The sequence below is a fragment of the Pavona decussata genome, unplaced genomic scaffold, assembly GCF_977016875.1.
Source record: "Pavona decussata unplaced genomic scaffold, jaPavDecu1.1 SCAFFOLD_53, whole genome shotgun sequence".
Lineage (NCBI taxonomy): Eukaryota > Metazoa > Cnidaria > Anthozoa > Scleractinia > Agariciidae > Pavona > Pavona decussata.
The window spans coordinates 577,596-596,000 of record NW_028145475.1 but is presented as its reverse complement, the minus strand read 5'-3'; the positions used below and the strand labels follow the sequence as shown (position 1 = coordinate 596,000).

The following is an 18,405-nucleotide window of genomic DNA, read 5'->3' as shown; positions in this document are numbered from 1 at the left end:
GAGCACGTAGCTTCAGCATGTGCGGTCTTAAAGCAAACTGATTATAATGGTCACAGATGTTACTTGTTAAAACGTGGATCATTGGATAGTACAGTTCCAGCCTTTTGATTGGCTTAGCGGCCATGGGATATCAGCCATTATACCATTTCCTAGAACTGAATAGTGGTCATCAAACTACCTTCTTGTCTTTCTTGCAACATGAAATCAACAAGATCTACCGATACATAGTGAATGTTTTTAATAAAACAATAATTATTCCATTCGCACTTGTTGGCCTCTTAAGGGTATCTTCTTTACCCGAAAAGCGAACAACAATGAAAATCTTGCGGGAAGTTTTCTTGCAGCCGCAACTCACAGAGTTTAACAAGGCAAATAAACATAATTTGGCGCGGTGATAATTCGGTGAGGAATCAAAGGGTTGTATAGCGGTTTCTCCCGCACGCGCTCTCCGAGTACAATGTCCTAGCTTGAAGAATACCAAAATCGGCTAAATACAAAAAGTCAGCAAATTTTAAAACCTTGAACTCTACAACAAAAAAGAAAAAAAAAGAGAGCAAGTTGAGAACGTGTCATATCTGGTTTTTGGTTTTTACCTGGTCGTCAGCTAATGAAAGCGTTGAGAAATAGGAGCGGGTCGAGCTTGGGTGAGAGCATTTACAATTTGATTTTATAACCCAGTATTTTTTGCATCTCTCTTGCCATGCCAGGCTGCATCGTGCTGCAACATCTTTTCTTATTGGCTGAACGTCCCCGCCATATGCTTGGGGAGATTTTGTACGGCTGCGCGGTGAGAATGAAATGACAGAATAGCTTTCCCAATTATTGCAGTGATCTTTGTGTTTGCCTGAGACGTTGTGATCGATACCATTAACGGAATACACGTGTGATGCAGTTTGTGATAGTCTCGATGCACTCCAGACATCGTCCTTTGTAAAGATGAGTTCGGCAACCGGTGGTGGCTGAATCTTCTTCAACCATTTGCCTTTTCTGCGGGTGGAATTGTTTGTGTCTCCGTTGTTTACTAACCTCGTCTTCCTGGAACAGCTTTGATCAACTTTAAATATGTGAAACTGACACCGTGGTACGTCCTCCTTTTCAACGTCAAAAAGATTACTCCACACTTGTTGCACTGCAAAAATGTCATTTATCCCCTCACGTAAATAATTTAAGTTCAAGCCTCCCCAGTCGCCATGGAGGAAATCAAAAAATTCCCGCACTAAACTGTAACAGTACATTGACCAAAATAACGGCGGACACGTAAACAAGAAAGTAAGAGACGAATAAATGAGGGCTTGTTTGATCGTTTTCTATTTGTTTTTCAATTTACAACGAATCTCTATTACGTCACTTAAACGCCATCAAGCAAGCACACGATATGCGCGCGCAATCCGAGCTCATTCCCAGATTCCTCTCGCAGTTAGAATCGCGCAACGCGACACAACGGATCACCTCGACTTTATGATAGAGGTTTTCGATTGAATGTCGGAAAACCAAAACCAAAGTAATTGCTCCGGCAATCACAACAGCAGCCAGTCAGAATGCGAAGCAAATTCATGTAACCAGCGTAAAGAGCCGGAAAACGCGTGCGAGCAAGTGGCGATAGGTTTTTCTTCTCATTGGTCGAGAAAGTGACGCTAGTTTACTAACCAGTAACACACCGTAGTAAACCAAAACAAAACTGAGTGAGCGAAAAACTATTTTCGACACTGAATTGAAAACCGCTTTAATAGCTTTATTTAATTTGATAAAATGTGAGTTATGTTTGTACTTTTTCGTCTGATTTCCGAATGTGCATTTCGCAACTGGAGGCCAGAGTTTAAGGTCAGTTAGTTTAGAAAAGGTCAATACGCGAATGAAAGAAGAAAATTAGGAAGGAAGAAGGAAAGAAAGAAAGAAAGAAAGAAAGAAAGAAAGAAAGAAAGAAAGAAAGAAAGAAAGAAAGAAAGAAAGAAAGAAAGAAAGAAAAAGAAAGAAAGAAAGAAAGAAAGAAAGAAAGAAAGAAAGAAAGAAAGAAAGAAAGAAAGAAAGAAAGAAAGAAAGAAAGAAAGAAAGAAAGAAAGAAAGAAAGAAAGAAAGAAAGAAAGAAAGAAAGAAAGAAAGAAAGAAAGAAAGAAAGAAAGAAAGAAAGAAAGAAAGAAAGAAAGAAAGAAAGAAAGAAAGAAAGAAAGAAAGAAAGAAAGAAAGAAAGAAAGAAAGAAAGAAAGGAATAACCGCAGGGTGGCTCGCAGTTCCAGCTTCCCGTCCTTTTCACATTTTTGCGTGGAAGCCTGATAACCTTTAAAATGAACAACACAGTTGCAGCCTGTAAAGTTATTTAATAATTACAATGCAAAAACATTCCTTACAAGAGATGAAAAAAGCCATGTTAGCACCGGAACGGTTCTAGGCGGAAAATTTGGAATGAAACAACAACAGCAGCAGCAACAACAACAGAAGACGAACGGTTTGCTATTTGCGATGGGTTAGTGCAATTTATCTTGCCAAATTGATGTTTTTTAACAGACTAAAAATCGTCATCTTCGTGCTAGAACGATAATTTAAGTGCAAACACAATGGTTACAAAGTGCTTATAGAACGTTCTTGTTAAGGTTGATCTTTAATGAGGAAAACTAATAATTTACATCATCATTAAGGGACTGATTGCAAAGATCCACTTGAAATGCATATATTTGCCAAGTACATCCCATCCAAAAAAATTTAATTTTAAAAGTTTAGAAAACGTGAGGAAACTAGCTGTCAAAGTAAAAAAATACTACAAACAAAAAAAAAGGGATACCAGATTTGAAATAAAGCAAGGAAAACGGCTTATGAATTAAGTGCAACAGACTCAACTATTTTCCAATTTTTGTACGGGGTAATAACACGCTGTAAATCAATGGGCAATGGATGAATTCTGCAATCATCTAGACATGTCATGAAGTTGTTATGGGACAATTTTAAATAAGGTACAAGAAAGAAATACTCCATTTCGCTATGAAAATGTCTTGACGACAATTGAACGGTGTGACCACACTACCTCGCTATGAATTACATGAATTACAATAACAAGAAGGTGAACATAAACTTATCTAGGACACAACAAAGCAAACCCCCCTTTGTGATTGACAACGTCTATCATATTTCCACCACTGTTCCTTCTTCGTCGCTCACTGCCGACATGCGCGGAGAACCAGGGCTCTGAGGAGGATTACCCATGCTTGAACCACCATCAAACACAGACGTGATATCAGCTGGTCTATTTCCATCGTCATCATTATTACCATCCTGATCATCCATCGCTTCTCCTCCCTTCTCCCTTTCATCCACCTTCATTTTCGCGCCTCTGGTTCCCTTCTCTGTGATCACTATAATGTCCGGCACATGCCCCATGACTGCTCGTCTCTTTTTTCTCTCTTTCCTGTCTACACTGCCGCGCAAATCAAACCTCACTCTTCGCTCCTTCATACTTGGCTCCTTTTTGGCCGGTTTTTCGTCGTCAGTTTTTGAAATTTCTTCCAGGTCTCCCACATCTACGGCTCTCTCTTCGAACTTTTCCTCTCCCTGGCAGTCATCAAACCCTGCGTTCTCGCGACTTTTAACGTTTTCCTTAACAGCCGTTGCGTTGCTCGTCACACTTTCCACTGTGTTGTATATTTCTTTGGATTCCTTGTGATATGTAGGTGGACTCGGCGCCGAACCGTAATGATTCAAAGCAACTGTTTCCTTCTGTGGAAACAACAAGAAAAGTTGTACCTACAAACCATAATGATCAAAAATTGAGGTGAAGTGCAGAAAAAGTGAGAAGCATTTGTGAGTACAAAACCTTGAGTGCGCAAATTCATCGGTCATCATTCTTGATCTTCTATGTATCTTCGGGTGGTGCTTGTGTTTTTGTCCGCTCCACACAGCGCTTATCATGCATCGTCTAAAGTCATATCGGGTGACTCATATGGAGAAAGGAGACCTTCTGACAGCTGAATTTAATTTGTTGGACGAACTTAGGCTAAGTATTTAGTGCAGCTTTATTCAGTTCATAATGTCTCCACTTAATTACCACTGAGTACAATTATAAACCCTTTCAATCAAGATTGGGTTCGGTGAGATAAAGGTCATAAAGATGATTCATTTTACACAGCCCTCTGCCGAAAGGTTAAGAAAGCAGTATTCGAAACGTTTTAGTCGTGTGCACCAAGTGTCGATGCTGCGGTGTTGATATCCGTTGAAGCGTTTTTGTGACAGTGGAGCTCTAAAATTAAATTTTCGGTTACAACTTCGCGTTTCAGGCAAATTTATGGCGCTATCAAAAGAATGTGGCCATAGCTGATGGGTCTCAGTTCAGATTGATAATATGTTGATCTTGTAAATAGAAATACGATCTTAATCACTTGAAACCTAAACTGATACATACCTCTGCCTCTTTCTTGGGGCCGTTTGTCAATTTGTAGGTTTTACTTGATCTTCTGTTACAAAAATTGAGATATCCAAACGTTACACAAAGTGACATAAATCCATTTAATTTACACAAGACCAAAAGGGATTGTTTTATAAGAATTAAGAAACAACAAACAGATCACAACAAAAATACTTACAATGGAGTGCGAAGTAAGGATATGGACGGAATCTGAAAGAAAGGACGTCAGATAAAATCGCCATTTTATCAAATTCACCAAGGTATCCTCTACAACTACACTGCACATTCAACACTAACTAAATTGAACTGACTCAGTCCTCAATATCATTCATTTGTACCTTCTTTTCAGTCGATCAGTCACAACCACCGTCTTTCCGCCAGCAATTCAATCATTCAGACAGAGAGACCTTAAGCCATCAAGCTTGTCAGTCTGTACAGTTTGTAAATTATTGAGAAATTAGTGAGTCGTTCAGTCAACTGGTCACTCAGTTGGCGTGCCTGTCAGCCACGCACGTAGTTTAAGACGCCTGTGGTAGTCGGAAAATTCCCGGATGTTCAGACTCCATCCTGTAAGCTGATATCATTTTGATTTTTTTTTTTGCGATAGTTGGGACCTCCAAACAATACTCCTACTTTCTTTCAGTAATTCCAGCTCTGGTATATCAAGGTTACATGGCCCTACTTGATAACTTTCTTTGTTCTTTCCACCTGGCCTCGATGACAACTTGTTGCTCTAATTAAGAGTAATTACAAGTTGGTCACTCTTTAGAATCAAACTGATAAGTACCTCTACTTCTTTCTTCGGCCTGTCTGTCACCTTGTAAGTTTTGCTCGATCTCCTGTTAAAAAACGAATTGAGATACCAGCATGTTACACTAGTAAATGGTGACACGGCTCATTGTAATTTACACCAGAAATGAATTTTCCAGAAGAATTGAGCGTTTCGAAACTTACAATGACGTGCGAAGTATGGACTGACCCTGAAAAAAAAAAATTAAAAACATCAGATAAAAATAGTCATTTAATCATATCCGCCAGCAAGCCGGTCGAACAGTCTGTCATTTGTCAGTCCGTCCGCTCATTCATCATTCAGCCCGCCAGCCTGCAGTTTAGAAAACTTTCCACTCTTGAGTACTACATTCAACCTTTATTGTCTTACGACCCAATAACAATCGTTTCTCTCACAAACTTGGGTTTACAATCCTTTTGCGCCCGTACAATGCACTCACAACCTCGTACAATCTGTACTGCGGTCAGTCAGTCAGTCAGTTATTTTATAAAACTTTCCATTCTTGACGACTGTACTCAATCATCACTGTTTAATGATCCAACAATAATCGTTGTTCCCACAAACTTGTGTTTACAATCCTTTTCCACTCGCACATTGCACTCGTAACCTTGTCCAATCTGTACAACACTAACAAGCGCGACTTAAAGTTTCAAACGATACAACTGTTTAAAAATGAAACATACCGAGATCGCACATGTTTGCAGTGGATAATACAACCTTTATATTTCCTAAAGTTAGTAAACCAATCAGTTATGTTAGTCAGTCGGTCTGTCACTTCTCCACTCTCACAGAGTCTTTCAAGCCAATAATAACGTCACACAATCCACCCTACCGAAAAAGGTGGCGATTGGTCCATTTACCCATGATTCTAGCGAACGAAAACCCTAAAAACGCTCATAAAAAGGTACTTAAAAGTTATAAAAACTTCAAATCTAGAATACACAATGTTGTTAGTACTGGGACGAATTTTGCCAAAAAACACGGCTTTCTATGTGTTATTTGCGTAAGGTATTGTGGTAAAATGTAACAGCCCCCATCTTTTCCCTTTTTCCGTACGGAGGATTAACAACATACCGAAATACCAGGCTGTTCCTTTCGAACCGTATACTTGGTATGTGATCTCCTGTAACGAAACAAACATTGAAAGTTCAGCTTTACGGCTTTACCGAAGTGCATTAAGAAATAACGAGTACGGAAGTTTCAAATTGTTTTGCTAAACTGACAAACTCGTTTCCAGGGAAATCGTTGTTCAGTGGTGGAGAGGAGAGGGTAGGCTGGGAACGAGTTTGTCAACTTACAGAGATTGTGGAGTTCCTTCTGCTTTGGAGTCAATAAATGCTTCTATCCCAGGAATATCCACAGAGCTGAATAAAAAAGTAAAAATAATATCATTAAGGACGGTGCCTACTAACAATGAAGTATTTTTGTGTGGTTAAGGGACCGTTCATTTTTTATGAGCATGGGGGGGCTGGTGGGATTTGGTTAATTGCCACTACGAAACTGTATGACCCCCCCCTAGCATGCAATTTTTTTCCACATGGCCCCCCCCCCCCAGCAGAACTATTTTTGTCTGGTGACCCCCCCCCCCCCCTCCCGCCCAACCAGAAACAAATCATACTCCTAACTTTAACAAAACGCTTATGTACTGTTTATATCAAAGATAAACGTAATTGTTACTGTGATTTCTTTACAGTACTATTAACAAGTAACCGTTCTCTACTTAGGTAAAGATTTCTCTTGTTTAAAAAAACGTTTTATAGATAGCAACACGTTTACGGCAACGACAAACCCTAAATTTCCATTTAGATTCTCAAAGAAACTATAAAAAATAATCAAGCAAATGGTTAACGTGAAATTACTCCCCTTCGAGTAGAAACAATTAATACACGTACAGATCTGACTAACAAAATACGGATCGAAGCATACCAATCAACGATTACGAGTCATATTAAACAGAAAAAAACAGCGGACGCACAGATATCAGTCACGTAGGTAAGGGTTAGATAGGGGTGTTCGTTGAGCCCCAAATCTTGCTTACTAGGGGGGTCCGGGGGCATGCTCCCCCGGAAATTTTTGAAAATCTAGGTTCCCAGAAACCTCATTTCCTGCATTTTGAGACCCATTTTAGGCAAATCACAGATTTGTTTTACAGCAGCTTTTTGAGCTATATACATCATTCCTACGGCATAATTGTTTCAACTTAAACAAGAAAGTTCAATGTACATTCCGCGCCCTGTCGAGTTCTGATAGCTATTCGATCTACTGATAGTCATACACCAAGCTGGTAAACTGCATCATTCTCGGGTGTAGGCCTTCGAACAAATTGACTATCTCGTCAAAATTGACAGGCATATCATATTTGATATGCATTAGAACCAGGGCAGACATTCTACTCTCTCGCATGGTACACCTCATGTAATTGTTCAACCTCCTCATTAAGTGCTTTTTCTTCCGCCATTACTGATCTGTAAAAGGGGTTCGTTCGAACCCCTCGAACCCCCCCTCCTACGCACCTGGATATTAAAGTACTGCTATTAAAAATGACAGTTACAAGCTTTTCTGAAGATGGCTTACGGCTCAGATTTACCGTCAACTGAAGTCACCAACAACAGTTCTATTATTAAAACTAATCTGGATGTTCACACTAGGCATACTACTGAGTCTACTGATACTCCTGGGTTCAAATGATTTACTAATCAACAGTCTTTATAAAAGTGAGTACTATTAAAAAGAACATTAAACAATCTATTGATGTAGTTCAGAGTACAACCACTTTGTAGAAAACTACTCCCCCAAGGATGATTCAATAGTGAGACTGATAGGTTTTTATATTAATTTGAACTTGTACAAACATAGGTGTCTACCTCAGTTTATATTCATTATTGCTTTTCCAACAGATATGCTTCATTTCCTCAGTTGTTGTTAATATAAAATGCAGATTTCGACCTCAGTATGTAAAACAAATTAAAAGTGGTTTGGAAAATCGCATTAAATAAAATTGAAATAATATTCAATTTCTTCATCTGTTTCTGTGTTGAGCCACTTTCAATTTTCCCTACTAGCCAATTATTTCTGGTGACCCCCCCCCCCCCCCTCTTTCACTCATTTTTTTTTGGTAGCCCCCCCCTTTAGTGCCATTTTTTTTCTCGTGGCCCCCCCCTAAATCCCACCAGCCCCCCCATGCTCATAAAAAATGAACGGTCCCTAATGACTATGCACATGCTAAGTTCTGCTTTCTCCGTATAGTTTTAAACCGCGCAAAAATATCCCTGTATTAGTAGGCACCACCTATAGGAAACCCGACTATATCGAGATGCGCAGAAGCGCAGTAACAAAAGCAGGCACCGTCCTTAAAAAAACAAAAAAATAACATTGTAGGTTAGCAATGTAATAACGACAACTTTAAATCGTATTTCACCTTGCAGAAGACAAACAAATTTTGCAGAATTTTGCAGAGCAATGATCGGTCCAAACGTTTTATTCGCCACCCACAGCACTGATTTCTGTGTGCCAAGTGCGATGTCCTCCATTTTCTATACCATCAAAATTCAAGATTTTTCCACAGTGAATAGAAATCCTGCTACATCCTCGCTAATAAAGCCAGTCAGAGTTTTACGTTACCACCATGACCTGACATTAAGAGCGGTTTTATTCGATCGATTATTTGTTGATATTGTTATTTTTATCATGAAATTTGTGATACAAACTCTAGAGTGCAATCGCGTTATAACTCTTCTTCGCGCGGCAACTCAAACAAAATTCGAGCCTGTCGCAAGAATCATCATTGGAAGACCTACACTGAAGTTCAGTGGGCTAAGTTATGCATTGTAGCAACCGAAGAGTAGTTATGACATCAGTTGGAAATAGAAACGTAATAAATGGGTCATTTATGCCACGTTTTTACTCAGTACAATGTATGACAACGTCCTACTTACTACCAGGCTGTGGCATGTGGGAACGAAGATTCTCTAGTGTCAGTGGTCTTGTAAATGGTCTTGTCACTGCAAAAAAGAAAAAGAAAAAAAAAAGGTCAGAGAAGACGTCAAGGTTCTTTATAAGAGGCATTCAATCCCAGAGAACGTAAGATTATAGTTTGAGCTTTGGTCGAAAAAGTTAAAACTAACAAAACTACCACAACAGGAGCAGCAGCAGCAGCAACAACAACAACAAACAAACAAACAAGCAATCAAATGAGCACAAATAACATCACAACGTGATAATTTAACACACGTCTGTTGGAAAAATAGGATCTTCACAGCCCTTCCGTTAAAATAGAATCAAGACTGGAGAAGCTTACGATTACTTGCTCCAGGCGAAGATATGATCTTACCGTTTTCTTTTGCGGCAGGCGACTACGATGCCGATAATTCCCGCCACACCAACACCGACCGACAGAACCAACATGGCGGCTACCAAAGCATTGAACTCCTGGGTTGAGCTTCTGGCTTGAGCCGCTGGCCCTTTAGATGGCGTGTGTATATTCCACTTTTTAAAGACGCCGTTGATAAGGTCAGTCTCGTTCAGCAGGCGGCTATAAGTTATCACATAAGTATTGTTATAAGGTTATAAAAATCAAGAGAAGACCGTTAGGGGCTCAGGGCACTAGTACGAGATTGAAAATTTGTTTGTAGTCGCTTTGATATAAGCAGTAAAACTAAAATTAACATGGCAACCGGCCAGTGAAAGTTACATAATGACTACAAGCAATTGCAAAAAGAGTTGAGAGGCACTCTCTGTTATTGGGTACTTTTAGACTTTTAGACACTCACCATTGCCCTCCCCCCCTCCCCTCCACTGACGTATCAATGTTGAACGGAATTCGCAATGGCATTCAACCAAGCAAGCGTCAACATTGAAAGGGGGAAGGTGGCGGGGAGGGGGGGGGGGGGGAGCTGGAAGTGTTTTACATTGTTCATCGGCCTTTTAGAGTGTGTTATTTGCAGGAAATAGGAAAAATGCTGAGTGTGTCTCAACCTTTTTAGAGCTGCTTGTAGTTTTACATACATCCAGAAACTGGACCGTCTTGTTCTGCCAGAGTAGGGCATTTTTTTTACATAAATAGCGGAAAACGACATCACTTTAGAATCTTGGCCTCTTAAAATACATTTACATTCCATTTTTGGACTGAAAATATTCTCTTCTTGTGATTTACCTTAAGAAATCTTCTTGCTTTAACACATGCAATGAATCATCGTCAACGGCATGGAAATAGATTATTGACCTGAAAAATAATTCAAACAAGGAAACGTTCTTGTCATAAGGAAACCAGGAACCGGATATGAACACTTTCAGGTAACGGAGAAAACAAACAAGCTTCTACATCCTCGTGCAGTAAACACTTACTTTCCATCACCAATTTCTTGAATGTCTTTCATATGCATTATTACGGTCGCTCCAGTAAGATTGTGCAGCATACTAAAGACAAATTAAAGATAATTTAGTTTGAGAAAAAAATGCCTTACGTACAAAGAATGTAAACCAGTTTTCAAATCGGAACACGTTCCCTTTTTTAGCGAATGCACGAGTGTCATTAGACTTGCTACAAGAGCACTTCCTACGGCGCCGGAAGAGAGCATTGCGGGGAACGGAGTCGCGAGGAGACTGGCTTGAAGAAAGTCTAGAGTGTCAGTTTCAGTCAACGCTCGAGTGATACACTCGTACGAACCCCAAACAGGAGTATATGTTACGAGTGAAGTAACATACCTGTTAATCTCGTTTATTTTCTCTTGAGCGAATTCAGGACGGACACCAATCACAAATGATAACTTATTCGAATCTGAAATAACAAAAATCTGAAAGAAAGAAAGACAATTTGGGGCTGGGTTTAATAGGCAAAGAAACAAGCCACTCTTGAAGACAAACTAAGTACGATAAAAGGGGATAGTATTTGCTTCACATCAGCCTCTGGGGTGTGTTCAAAGTGAAAATCAAGACGTCTTTCAATCGTGGCGCGGGGTTTACTCGAGCCACCATTCTGTAAACTACGTATGCTTTGAAATCTCATGAAACCAAGTGCAACTGTGGTATAATCCTTTTGTCACAAAAGTGTTAAAAGCTCAAGCCCTGTTCAGACTAGGTGATGGTGCCAGGTGCAGGTGCCCTGTAGCCAGGCATTGAGAAGGACGTTGTTCAGACTCATTGGTACCCAAGGAGCAATCGCGTTCTCGTTCGTCAATTTAGTGCCCGCCATTTTGTTTAATGTATTGCAGGGAGACATGAGGAAAAAGCGCGGGAACTGGCCAAGTCCTGTTCAGACCAGTGCCTGTGCCAAAGACCGGTGCCCGAGTACTACCCTGTGAGGTAGTGACCGTGGTCGGGAGGTTGCCAAGATTTTTGCTCGGGTACCAAAAAAACAAGCCATGTTCAGACTAGTGCCCATGCCCCGAGCACCGGACCTGGGCACCTACTCAGAACGGACAGTAATACGTTGTTTCAATGCTAAAAACTCACGTGAACAGAAGCGTTTTGTTTGGCGCTGTTATATGGAGCTTCACCCAGGTTATCTGCGGCCGAAACTGCCAGGGTGTATTTGCGTTTTCCGGAGACTAGTGCTGAAAGATTGAACAACGTAACTTCACCGGTGATCGGAGCGAGAGAAAAAAGCCCGGGATTCTCTGTCTGCATAATGGAGTACTGCACGGATCCGTAAGCAGCCAAATCTTTATCATACGCCTATGTCAGAAAAAACAGATTAACGCTTTGAGTTTGAATCTACCTTCTCAAACTCATCAATAATTCATCAAGCCAAAACAAAGCAAATCACTACCGTGAAGGAGGTTTAGAAATGTGATCTTAATTATCATAAAATTTTGTGAAATTTTGCTTCGAATTTCTCCAAGAATTATCAATGATTTGAGAAGCTATATCAAACACTCGAAAGAGTGTTTCCTCCTATTTCCAAACACCTCGAAGTTGGTTAAAAAAAACTCGGCTACGCCTCGTGTTTCCAACCTACTTCTCGGTGTTTGGAAATCGGAGGAAACACTCTTCCTCATGTTGGATCCTGAACTTTTAACAGACTGTTAATTAATTACATATTCCTGCCAAAACTGCTGAAGAAGAGTTAAACAAGAAAATTGCGTTAGGAAAAACACCGGACACTTTTGAGTTTTGAAGCCATTTTTCGGACGAGGAACATCCGTGCCATAAGCAGCCTGTGCTTACGTTTGGCTGACCCGTCTGTAAAATACAGGAAAAATTCCAAAGATACAGCAAAACAGAGAATCATCAAATTTCTGGAGTTACAGATTTGAAATTCTGCTATGTATGCCATGGAGATGTTGGTGTTAAATGCAAGAACTTGTCAAATTGGCAACCGTAAACAGTAACAGGATGACAAAATAGACCGTATACGAAGAGCTTAATTTAAATTACCTGAACTTTTGCCACGACAGTCGTCTCATTGGCTTCTGCTTCATAAAAAGCTAAAACGAAAGAAAGAAAAATAAATAACAAATAAAATGAGTTAGTGAGTCACCAAAGCAACATTAGTTACAATAATCTACCAATAAATGAATATGAATATATGAGCTCACAATATGGCCAGCTCCCAGTTGGCTTGATAGCCCAGATGGTAGAGCACTCCACCGGTATCACAGAGGTCATGGGTTCGAATCTCGTTCAAGCCTGAATTTTGGAATTCCTTATCAAACGATTTCAGACTAGGTGCCCGTTCCCGGTTATAGGGCACGGGCACTAGTCTGAACAAAGCTTTTTGTCGGTGCCCGAGGAAAAATCTGGGCACCGTGCCCGGGCACGGGCACTACCTCCAAAGGTAGTATACAGGCAAAAGTAGGCATCGTCCTTAAGTTATGTAAATAACTGCGACGGTCTTTCTTCTACTTAATCTACTATTAGTACCATATTTAAAACATGCCCAAACTAAAACAAGCAACTAGAAATATCAGTTCTTTTGCCAAGTAAACACATGTTCACCTCCAATGAAGAACTCTCGAGTGAAGACAGGGGCATTGTTGTTTTCATCCTGGACGTCAATTGTCACTGTGACCTCGTCATAATCTTCATCCTCGGCTTGATAGAACGGAGGAAACAATATAAAATGCATTGGTTAGAGAGTTTCTATACAACCTGGTGAATTAACTTGATGGAACGATAAAACACAGTCAGCAGACGATTTTCTTTCTTTTTTTTTAGCATTCGGCATATGATTTCGTTCGCGTTCTTTTTGGCTTCATATCTGAACCTGCCATGCGGCAATATTAAGATGATGGCTCTGATAAAATGGAGTCGAAGGTCCATGAAACTTGGAGCGTTCGGTCGGACATGATTCAGTGTAATTGCGTTCACTCTGATAGAACGAAAACTGACGCAAGTGTTGTTGTCTTTGCTAGGAGCGCGCGCATGGCCATTTTAATTTATTTTTACTTGTGCCCAACTAGTGCCTACTAGCGGGTCCGTTTTCTAGTTTAAATAGTTGACATTTCCAACTTTGCCTTGTCTCGCGTCTCCGTTTGGCTAATCATGTCTTACACACTGCGTGGAAGAAAACGAGCTGGGCTCTGCCGCTAGGTAAGCCAATCAAAGTGGGTAAAAAGAGCTATCATTCACCTCTTCGTTTTCTGCTACCGAGGCCCACGCGTGTATCACGTGCTGTTATAACCAGAAGGTAGGTTGCATTGGTGTTTTGTTCCAAAGTCCGATTGAGGTATATTGTCCCCAGATCCTCACTGATATTGAAAAGACCTGGAACGAGCCAAACATAGAGACAGCAGTGAAAAGCATCGACTCTCAAAGAAAATGATAAGGAATATAATAATCAAGGAGGAAAAGCAAGATTGACTTTGTAGAACGCAAAAGGAAACAGTCCCTTTCTGTTTATCGTTTTAAGAGAAAAAATAATGTGAACTACCTTTTAAACAACGACAGAAATGAAGAGGCAAACAATGAACAAAGGATAAAAAAATTGGAAAGGAATTAACCTGAGGAATAAAACATATCAGTGCATTTGCAAAATTTCATTGGTTCGTGCCGTAAAAGATTCGACATTTATAGCACACCTTTCTCGTTACCGCCTGTTACCGAGTAAAATACGTTTGCCTGGCTGTTCGTATCTTTGTCCACAGCTTTCACTTGTCCAATGACGTCACCAACATGTGAGAGTTCACTCGTGGTAAACCTGAATACAAAACAAGGTGGAGTTGATGCGCTCAGAAGGTTCAATATACCTGCCTTAGTAACTCTCTGATACACATTGCAGCCAGCACACTGCAAAGTCCTTTGTTTTGCAGCCAGCCCGTTTCAGACCAACTGGACTACCCTTTACTTTAATTTTATCTTTAGCAATAACACTATCGCAGTTTTCGAAAAATGTTTTTAATACTGAGATTACTTTGAACCACAAAATGTGCCTGTTGGTCTTAAGGCAATTCAGCTAAATAAACCGAAACTGCTGAAGCGCGCGCCACCATGCAATCGGCATATATGTCTTGTTCGAATACGGAATTATCTTATTTAGAGATTAACTTTAGGGATTAGCTCAACTTAGAATCAAGCAAGTGAATAGGCCAGCACTAAGCGGGTCCTTAAAGATCTTGGTCCAATGACCTCTAGACCTTAACACTGGTGTATGACAATTCCCTGAGCTCTATGCGTGAGTAAGGGGCTGTTTACATGGAGGGAGGAAGATCCTAGAAGGCGTATCATCCTAGCGCCATATGTTTTCTGTATTCAGTTTACATGCAAAAAGTTGTACTTGGCCCTAGTGCTAGGATCTTCCTAGAGATGGGATCTTCCTAGCTGAGAGATAGGAAGATCCTAGTACTAGGAAGATCCTAGCTCCATGTAAACTACCTTTGCTCGGAAGATCCTAGTACTAGGAACAAAAAAGAACAAAATGGCGGCAGCCGAGCGTTAACCTTCTGAAGGCCGACAATTTTTCTTCTTTTCCTTCTCCTCTTGGTAACCACTCCGATCGAAATTTCTGCATGTAAACCAAATGAAAAGTTGTTTCGCCTTCTAGGATCTTCCTAGTGCTAGGATCTTCCTCCCTACATGTAAGCAGCCCCTGAGTTTTAAAGTGAAGTTATACTGGGGTCCACATGGGAAATTTTGATGAGACACGTGCAGTACAGCTGGACCATGGCTCCTGGATACTTGAAATGTGTAACGTAATCCCGCACGAGTGCCTTAAACGTGATGAAGTCGGAGGGCGATTTTTTAATCACTTTCATTTTGCAAGAGAGAGATCAATGGGACTGGTACTGGGCATTGAATAGTTACCATATATTTATATTTTTGGGCAACAAAATAAACAAATAGAGTTCCACGGTCTTTCAGTCACTTTAATTTCCTATACGGCTATTTTAAGTTCATTATGCCGTAGAAGGTGGTTCTAAGTTTTGAGTGTGTGGTTCAAATACTCATGTGGGACCATTCAAATGAAAGCTGTCGAGCAGTCCTGTGGTGGTGTGTATTATGTATTAACCCTTAAAGTGTGAAGATCGATTACTTGTAAGTAATTAAAAGCGCTACTTCTCAGAGCTATCGAAAAGCAGTGGTAGTGGTGCGATGTCTCTTATTTTATCTAAGCAATTGATAGATAAAACCAGATTTGACATTGTTCTGATCAACTTACCGGTAACTTCTCAGTAGAAAACGTGGCGGATTGTCATCCACGTCAGTAACATTAATAAACACGGGCACGCTGTTGGAAAACACTTCTGGGAGACCCGTGTTCAGCACTTTGGCTTGTACCATTAACTGCCAAAATGACAAACAGAACAAGAACAAAAAGAAAAGAAAAAAGAAACAAGATGTTACAAAAAAATTGTGAAACTGTCATTTGAAGAAGTAAACGCTGCAAGGTAAAGTTATGCAGCAAATCCACATCAAGGGTTGCCACCCAAAAGGCAACAAAATGTGGCCGACTAGAAGAGACGGACGATAACAATAGTTTTCAAACACATTACTTTCACGGAAAATGGCAAGATTTGGTATCGTGTGCAATAGGCCATTTTCACGATGGCGTCATTAACTAAAACTACCAGAATCCTTCAGTTTGTTGTTTTTTCTTGCAAATTAGCGAAATTGTTTTCTAAACCTCACTACGATTATAAAATTTAAATAAGAAAGGAAAACTCTCTCGGGTAGTTGTAGTAAAATAACTTCATCGTGAAAATCGCCTAATGGTTGCTTAAGATAGGCGCTCGCTCTGGTCAGCTGTCTGGCTTAGATTGAGTTTGGTGGGTCGAGACTTGAACAACTTACAGTGTAGTTAGCAGTGGTTTCTCGGTCCAGCTGTCCTTGTGTTGTGATGAGTCCTGTTTCAGGTTCTATCACAAATTTTCTTGAACCCGCACTGCTTTCATCGTACAAAATTTTGAACACAAACCTAGAGGCCGCCTACAAAACAGATTTACACAGACATTAACATGAAAAGGGATCGACTAAATTGGGGAAATATTGCAGCTTAGAAACGTTAGCTTTTGTAACCAATTACCTGTCAGCTGTGATATTAAATTCTAACTGAATGTGTTCAGAGGCTTAGCTGGGATATAACATGCACATGGAAATGTTTTAAGCTCACAGCTAAGATTTACGAACTCTCTGTCTAACCTATGAGAGCAGACGCCAACGTTTTCTGGCTCTTGTATCACGGGCTAACCGTTCTCTTAAACGTTCGTTCCCTGTATCGATTCAATTCACAGCGCAAACTAGGAGATATAACTAGACTATAGAGCGGTTTTCAATTGAGTGTCAAAGGCAATTCGCATCTGCTTTAATTTTGCTTTACTACTTTGTAATTGGTTAGTAAAGCTCGCGCCCCTTTCTCAACGAATTTGCTTGCACGCGTTCCCCCATGCTTTACGCCAGCTACAAGTCTTCTCTTCGAATTCTGATTGGTTCATTGTGTTGTTTACGTCTGCTGTGGTTTTCCAGAGAAATTACTTTGGTTTTGGTTTTGGTTTTACGACACTAAGTTAAACACTCTATTGACAACTTTTGTTTTTCTAAATTCTAATACCTGTTCGCTATTGGTGACGTTAATTTGAATCACCGATGTCCCGGATGCCACCGACTCCGCAACCTCGGCTTTGTATTCACTCCCGGTGAACTGCGGTCTGTGATCACTCACATCATATACAATGACATGAAGCGTGACGTTCGACGACAACTTAGGAGAGGCCAAAGAGTTCTCGGCGATCACAGTCAGGTTGTAGGTCGATTTCTCTTCTCGTTTCTGTAAAGAAATTTGATAATGAGGTGACATTTTTGTTGAAAAATTAATTTCAATTTACGTTTAAATTTTTGCAGATTGAGCTGAAGGCCGACGACAGTTATGTTAGATCTATTTTTTCAGTCAGTGACACAAGCATACTCGGAAAAAGAAAATCCGAGTTCTCCTACCAGGAGTCGAACCTATGATGTTGTAGGATGCTTGCTATTGCTTTAGAGGGCGTGAGAAACTAAACGTTATCCACTCTTAGAACCGGGGCCAGGTGAAAAGCGGTGGACTAACATTTCATTGAAGGGGGAGCAGTTAAACTCCCTAGTTGCTTGCTCTGCTCTGATCCCAGTGCTGCGATCCTCTTGGCATCCGAGGCGCTGGCCAAAAGGATGGCATCTCTGGGGAAGACAACGGGAACGTTTTTGACCTGAAAGTAACTTTACCTTTTTCCTTATCCTGGTAGTAGTCAAACACTCACCAGTTGCCGATTTGTTCGAATTATCCCAGTCTGACTTGCAATGGAGAATACCTCAGAACTATTACCTGGTAAAATTTAACAATAAGAAAATAAAAATAGTTTTAAAATTGCTGGCCGGGCTCTCAAAAATGAATACAATGAAGCCACAGTAACAAACGAGTATCTAACTACCTTGAATGCGATAAAATATCTTGGCGTTCACAGCATCTTCGTCTTTGTCAAAGGATTTTACCCTGCCGATCTCGGTATTGGCTGGCGTGAAGTCTTGAACACGGATAACAATGGAATCCTGTTTAGAGAAAACGAGAAATAAAAAATACATCAATAAATGGCGCTTTTCCACATTTTGTATCCATTAGTTTTTAACGTATTAGGAGCGAGGTTAGTTAGTGCCTTTAGGGTAAAAAATATTTCTCCGAAAAACAATACGAGCTTTGGTTTCTATTACACGGCCTTCAACGAGTTCTGAGGTTTTTTTCTTCTCTGAAGACGGAAGTGCGCTTTTGCCCAACATTATACCAGTTTCTCAAAAAGTTATTTTTATTAATCAACGGCCACAT

At 40.3% G+C, this 18,405-nt stretch overlaps 1 protein-coding gene across 3 annotated transcripts in view; it reads right to left on the bottom strand.

Annotated features, from left to right (window-relative positions):
• Nucleotides 1-2,567: 2,567 nt before the first annotated feature.
• Nucleotides 2,568-18,405, bottom strand: part of LOC146480293 (protein dachsous-like) — a 35,208-nt gene continuing 19,370 nt past the window's right edge. For 2 of the 3 annotated variants that reach the window (XM_085109455.1, XM_085109456.1), the window contains 22 exons: nucleotides 18,017-18,134; nucleotides 17,846-17,910; nucleotides 17,164-17,379; nucleotides 16,407-16,541; nucleotides 15,775-15,899; nucleotides 14,198-14,316; nucleotides 13,749-13,883; nucleotides 13,116-13,211; nucleotides 12,555-12,604; nucleotides 11,631-11,852; nucleotides 10,884-10,972; nucleotides 10,524-10,595; nucleotides 10,333-10,401; nucleotides 9,511-9,711; nucleotides 9,116-9,181; nucleotides 6,479-6,544; nucleotides 6,255-6,303; nucleotides 5,345-5,370; nucleotides 5,178-5,229; nucleotides 4,569-4,600; nucleotides 4,388-4,439; nucleotides 2,568-3,705 (listed from right to left, as the gene is read on the bottom strand). In XM_085109455.1, coding sequence (XP_084965581.1) covers nucleotides 3,115-3,705; nucleotides 4,388-4,439; nucleotides 4,569-4,600; nucleotides 5,178-5,229; nucleotides 5,345-5,370; nucleotides 6,255-6,303; nucleotides 6,479-6,544; nucleotides 9,116-9,181; nucleotides 9,511-9,711; nucleotides 10,333-10,401; nucleotides 10,524-10,595; nucleotides 10,884-10,972; nucleotides 11,631-11,852; nucleotides 12,555-12,604; nucleotides 13,116-13,211; nucleotides 13,749-13,883; nucleotides 14,198-14,316; nucleotides 15,775-15,899; nucleotides 16,407-16,541; nucleotides 17,164-17,379; nucleotides 17,846-17,910; nucleotides 18,017-18,134 — 2,646 coding nt within the window. In that variant the 3' untranslated portion in view covers nucleotides 2,568-3,114. The remainder of the gene's footprint in view (nucleotides 3,706-4,387; nucleotides 4,440-4,568; nucleotides 4,601-5,177; nucleotides 5,230-5,344; nucleotides 5,371-6,254; nucleotides 6,304-6,478; nucleotides 6,545-9,115; nucleotides 9,182-9,510; nucleotides 9,712-10,332; nucleotides 10,402-10,523; nucleotides 10,596-10,883; nucleotides 10,973-11,630; nucleotides 11,853-12,554; nucleotides 12,605-13,115; nucleotides 13,212-13,748; nucleotides 13,884-14,197; nucleotides 14,317-15,774; nucleotides 15,900-16,406; nucleotides 16,542-17,163; nucleotides 17,380-17,845; nucleotides 17,911-18,016; nucleotides 18,135-18,405) is intronic. The other variant, XM_085109457.1, reaches the window with a different exon arrangement.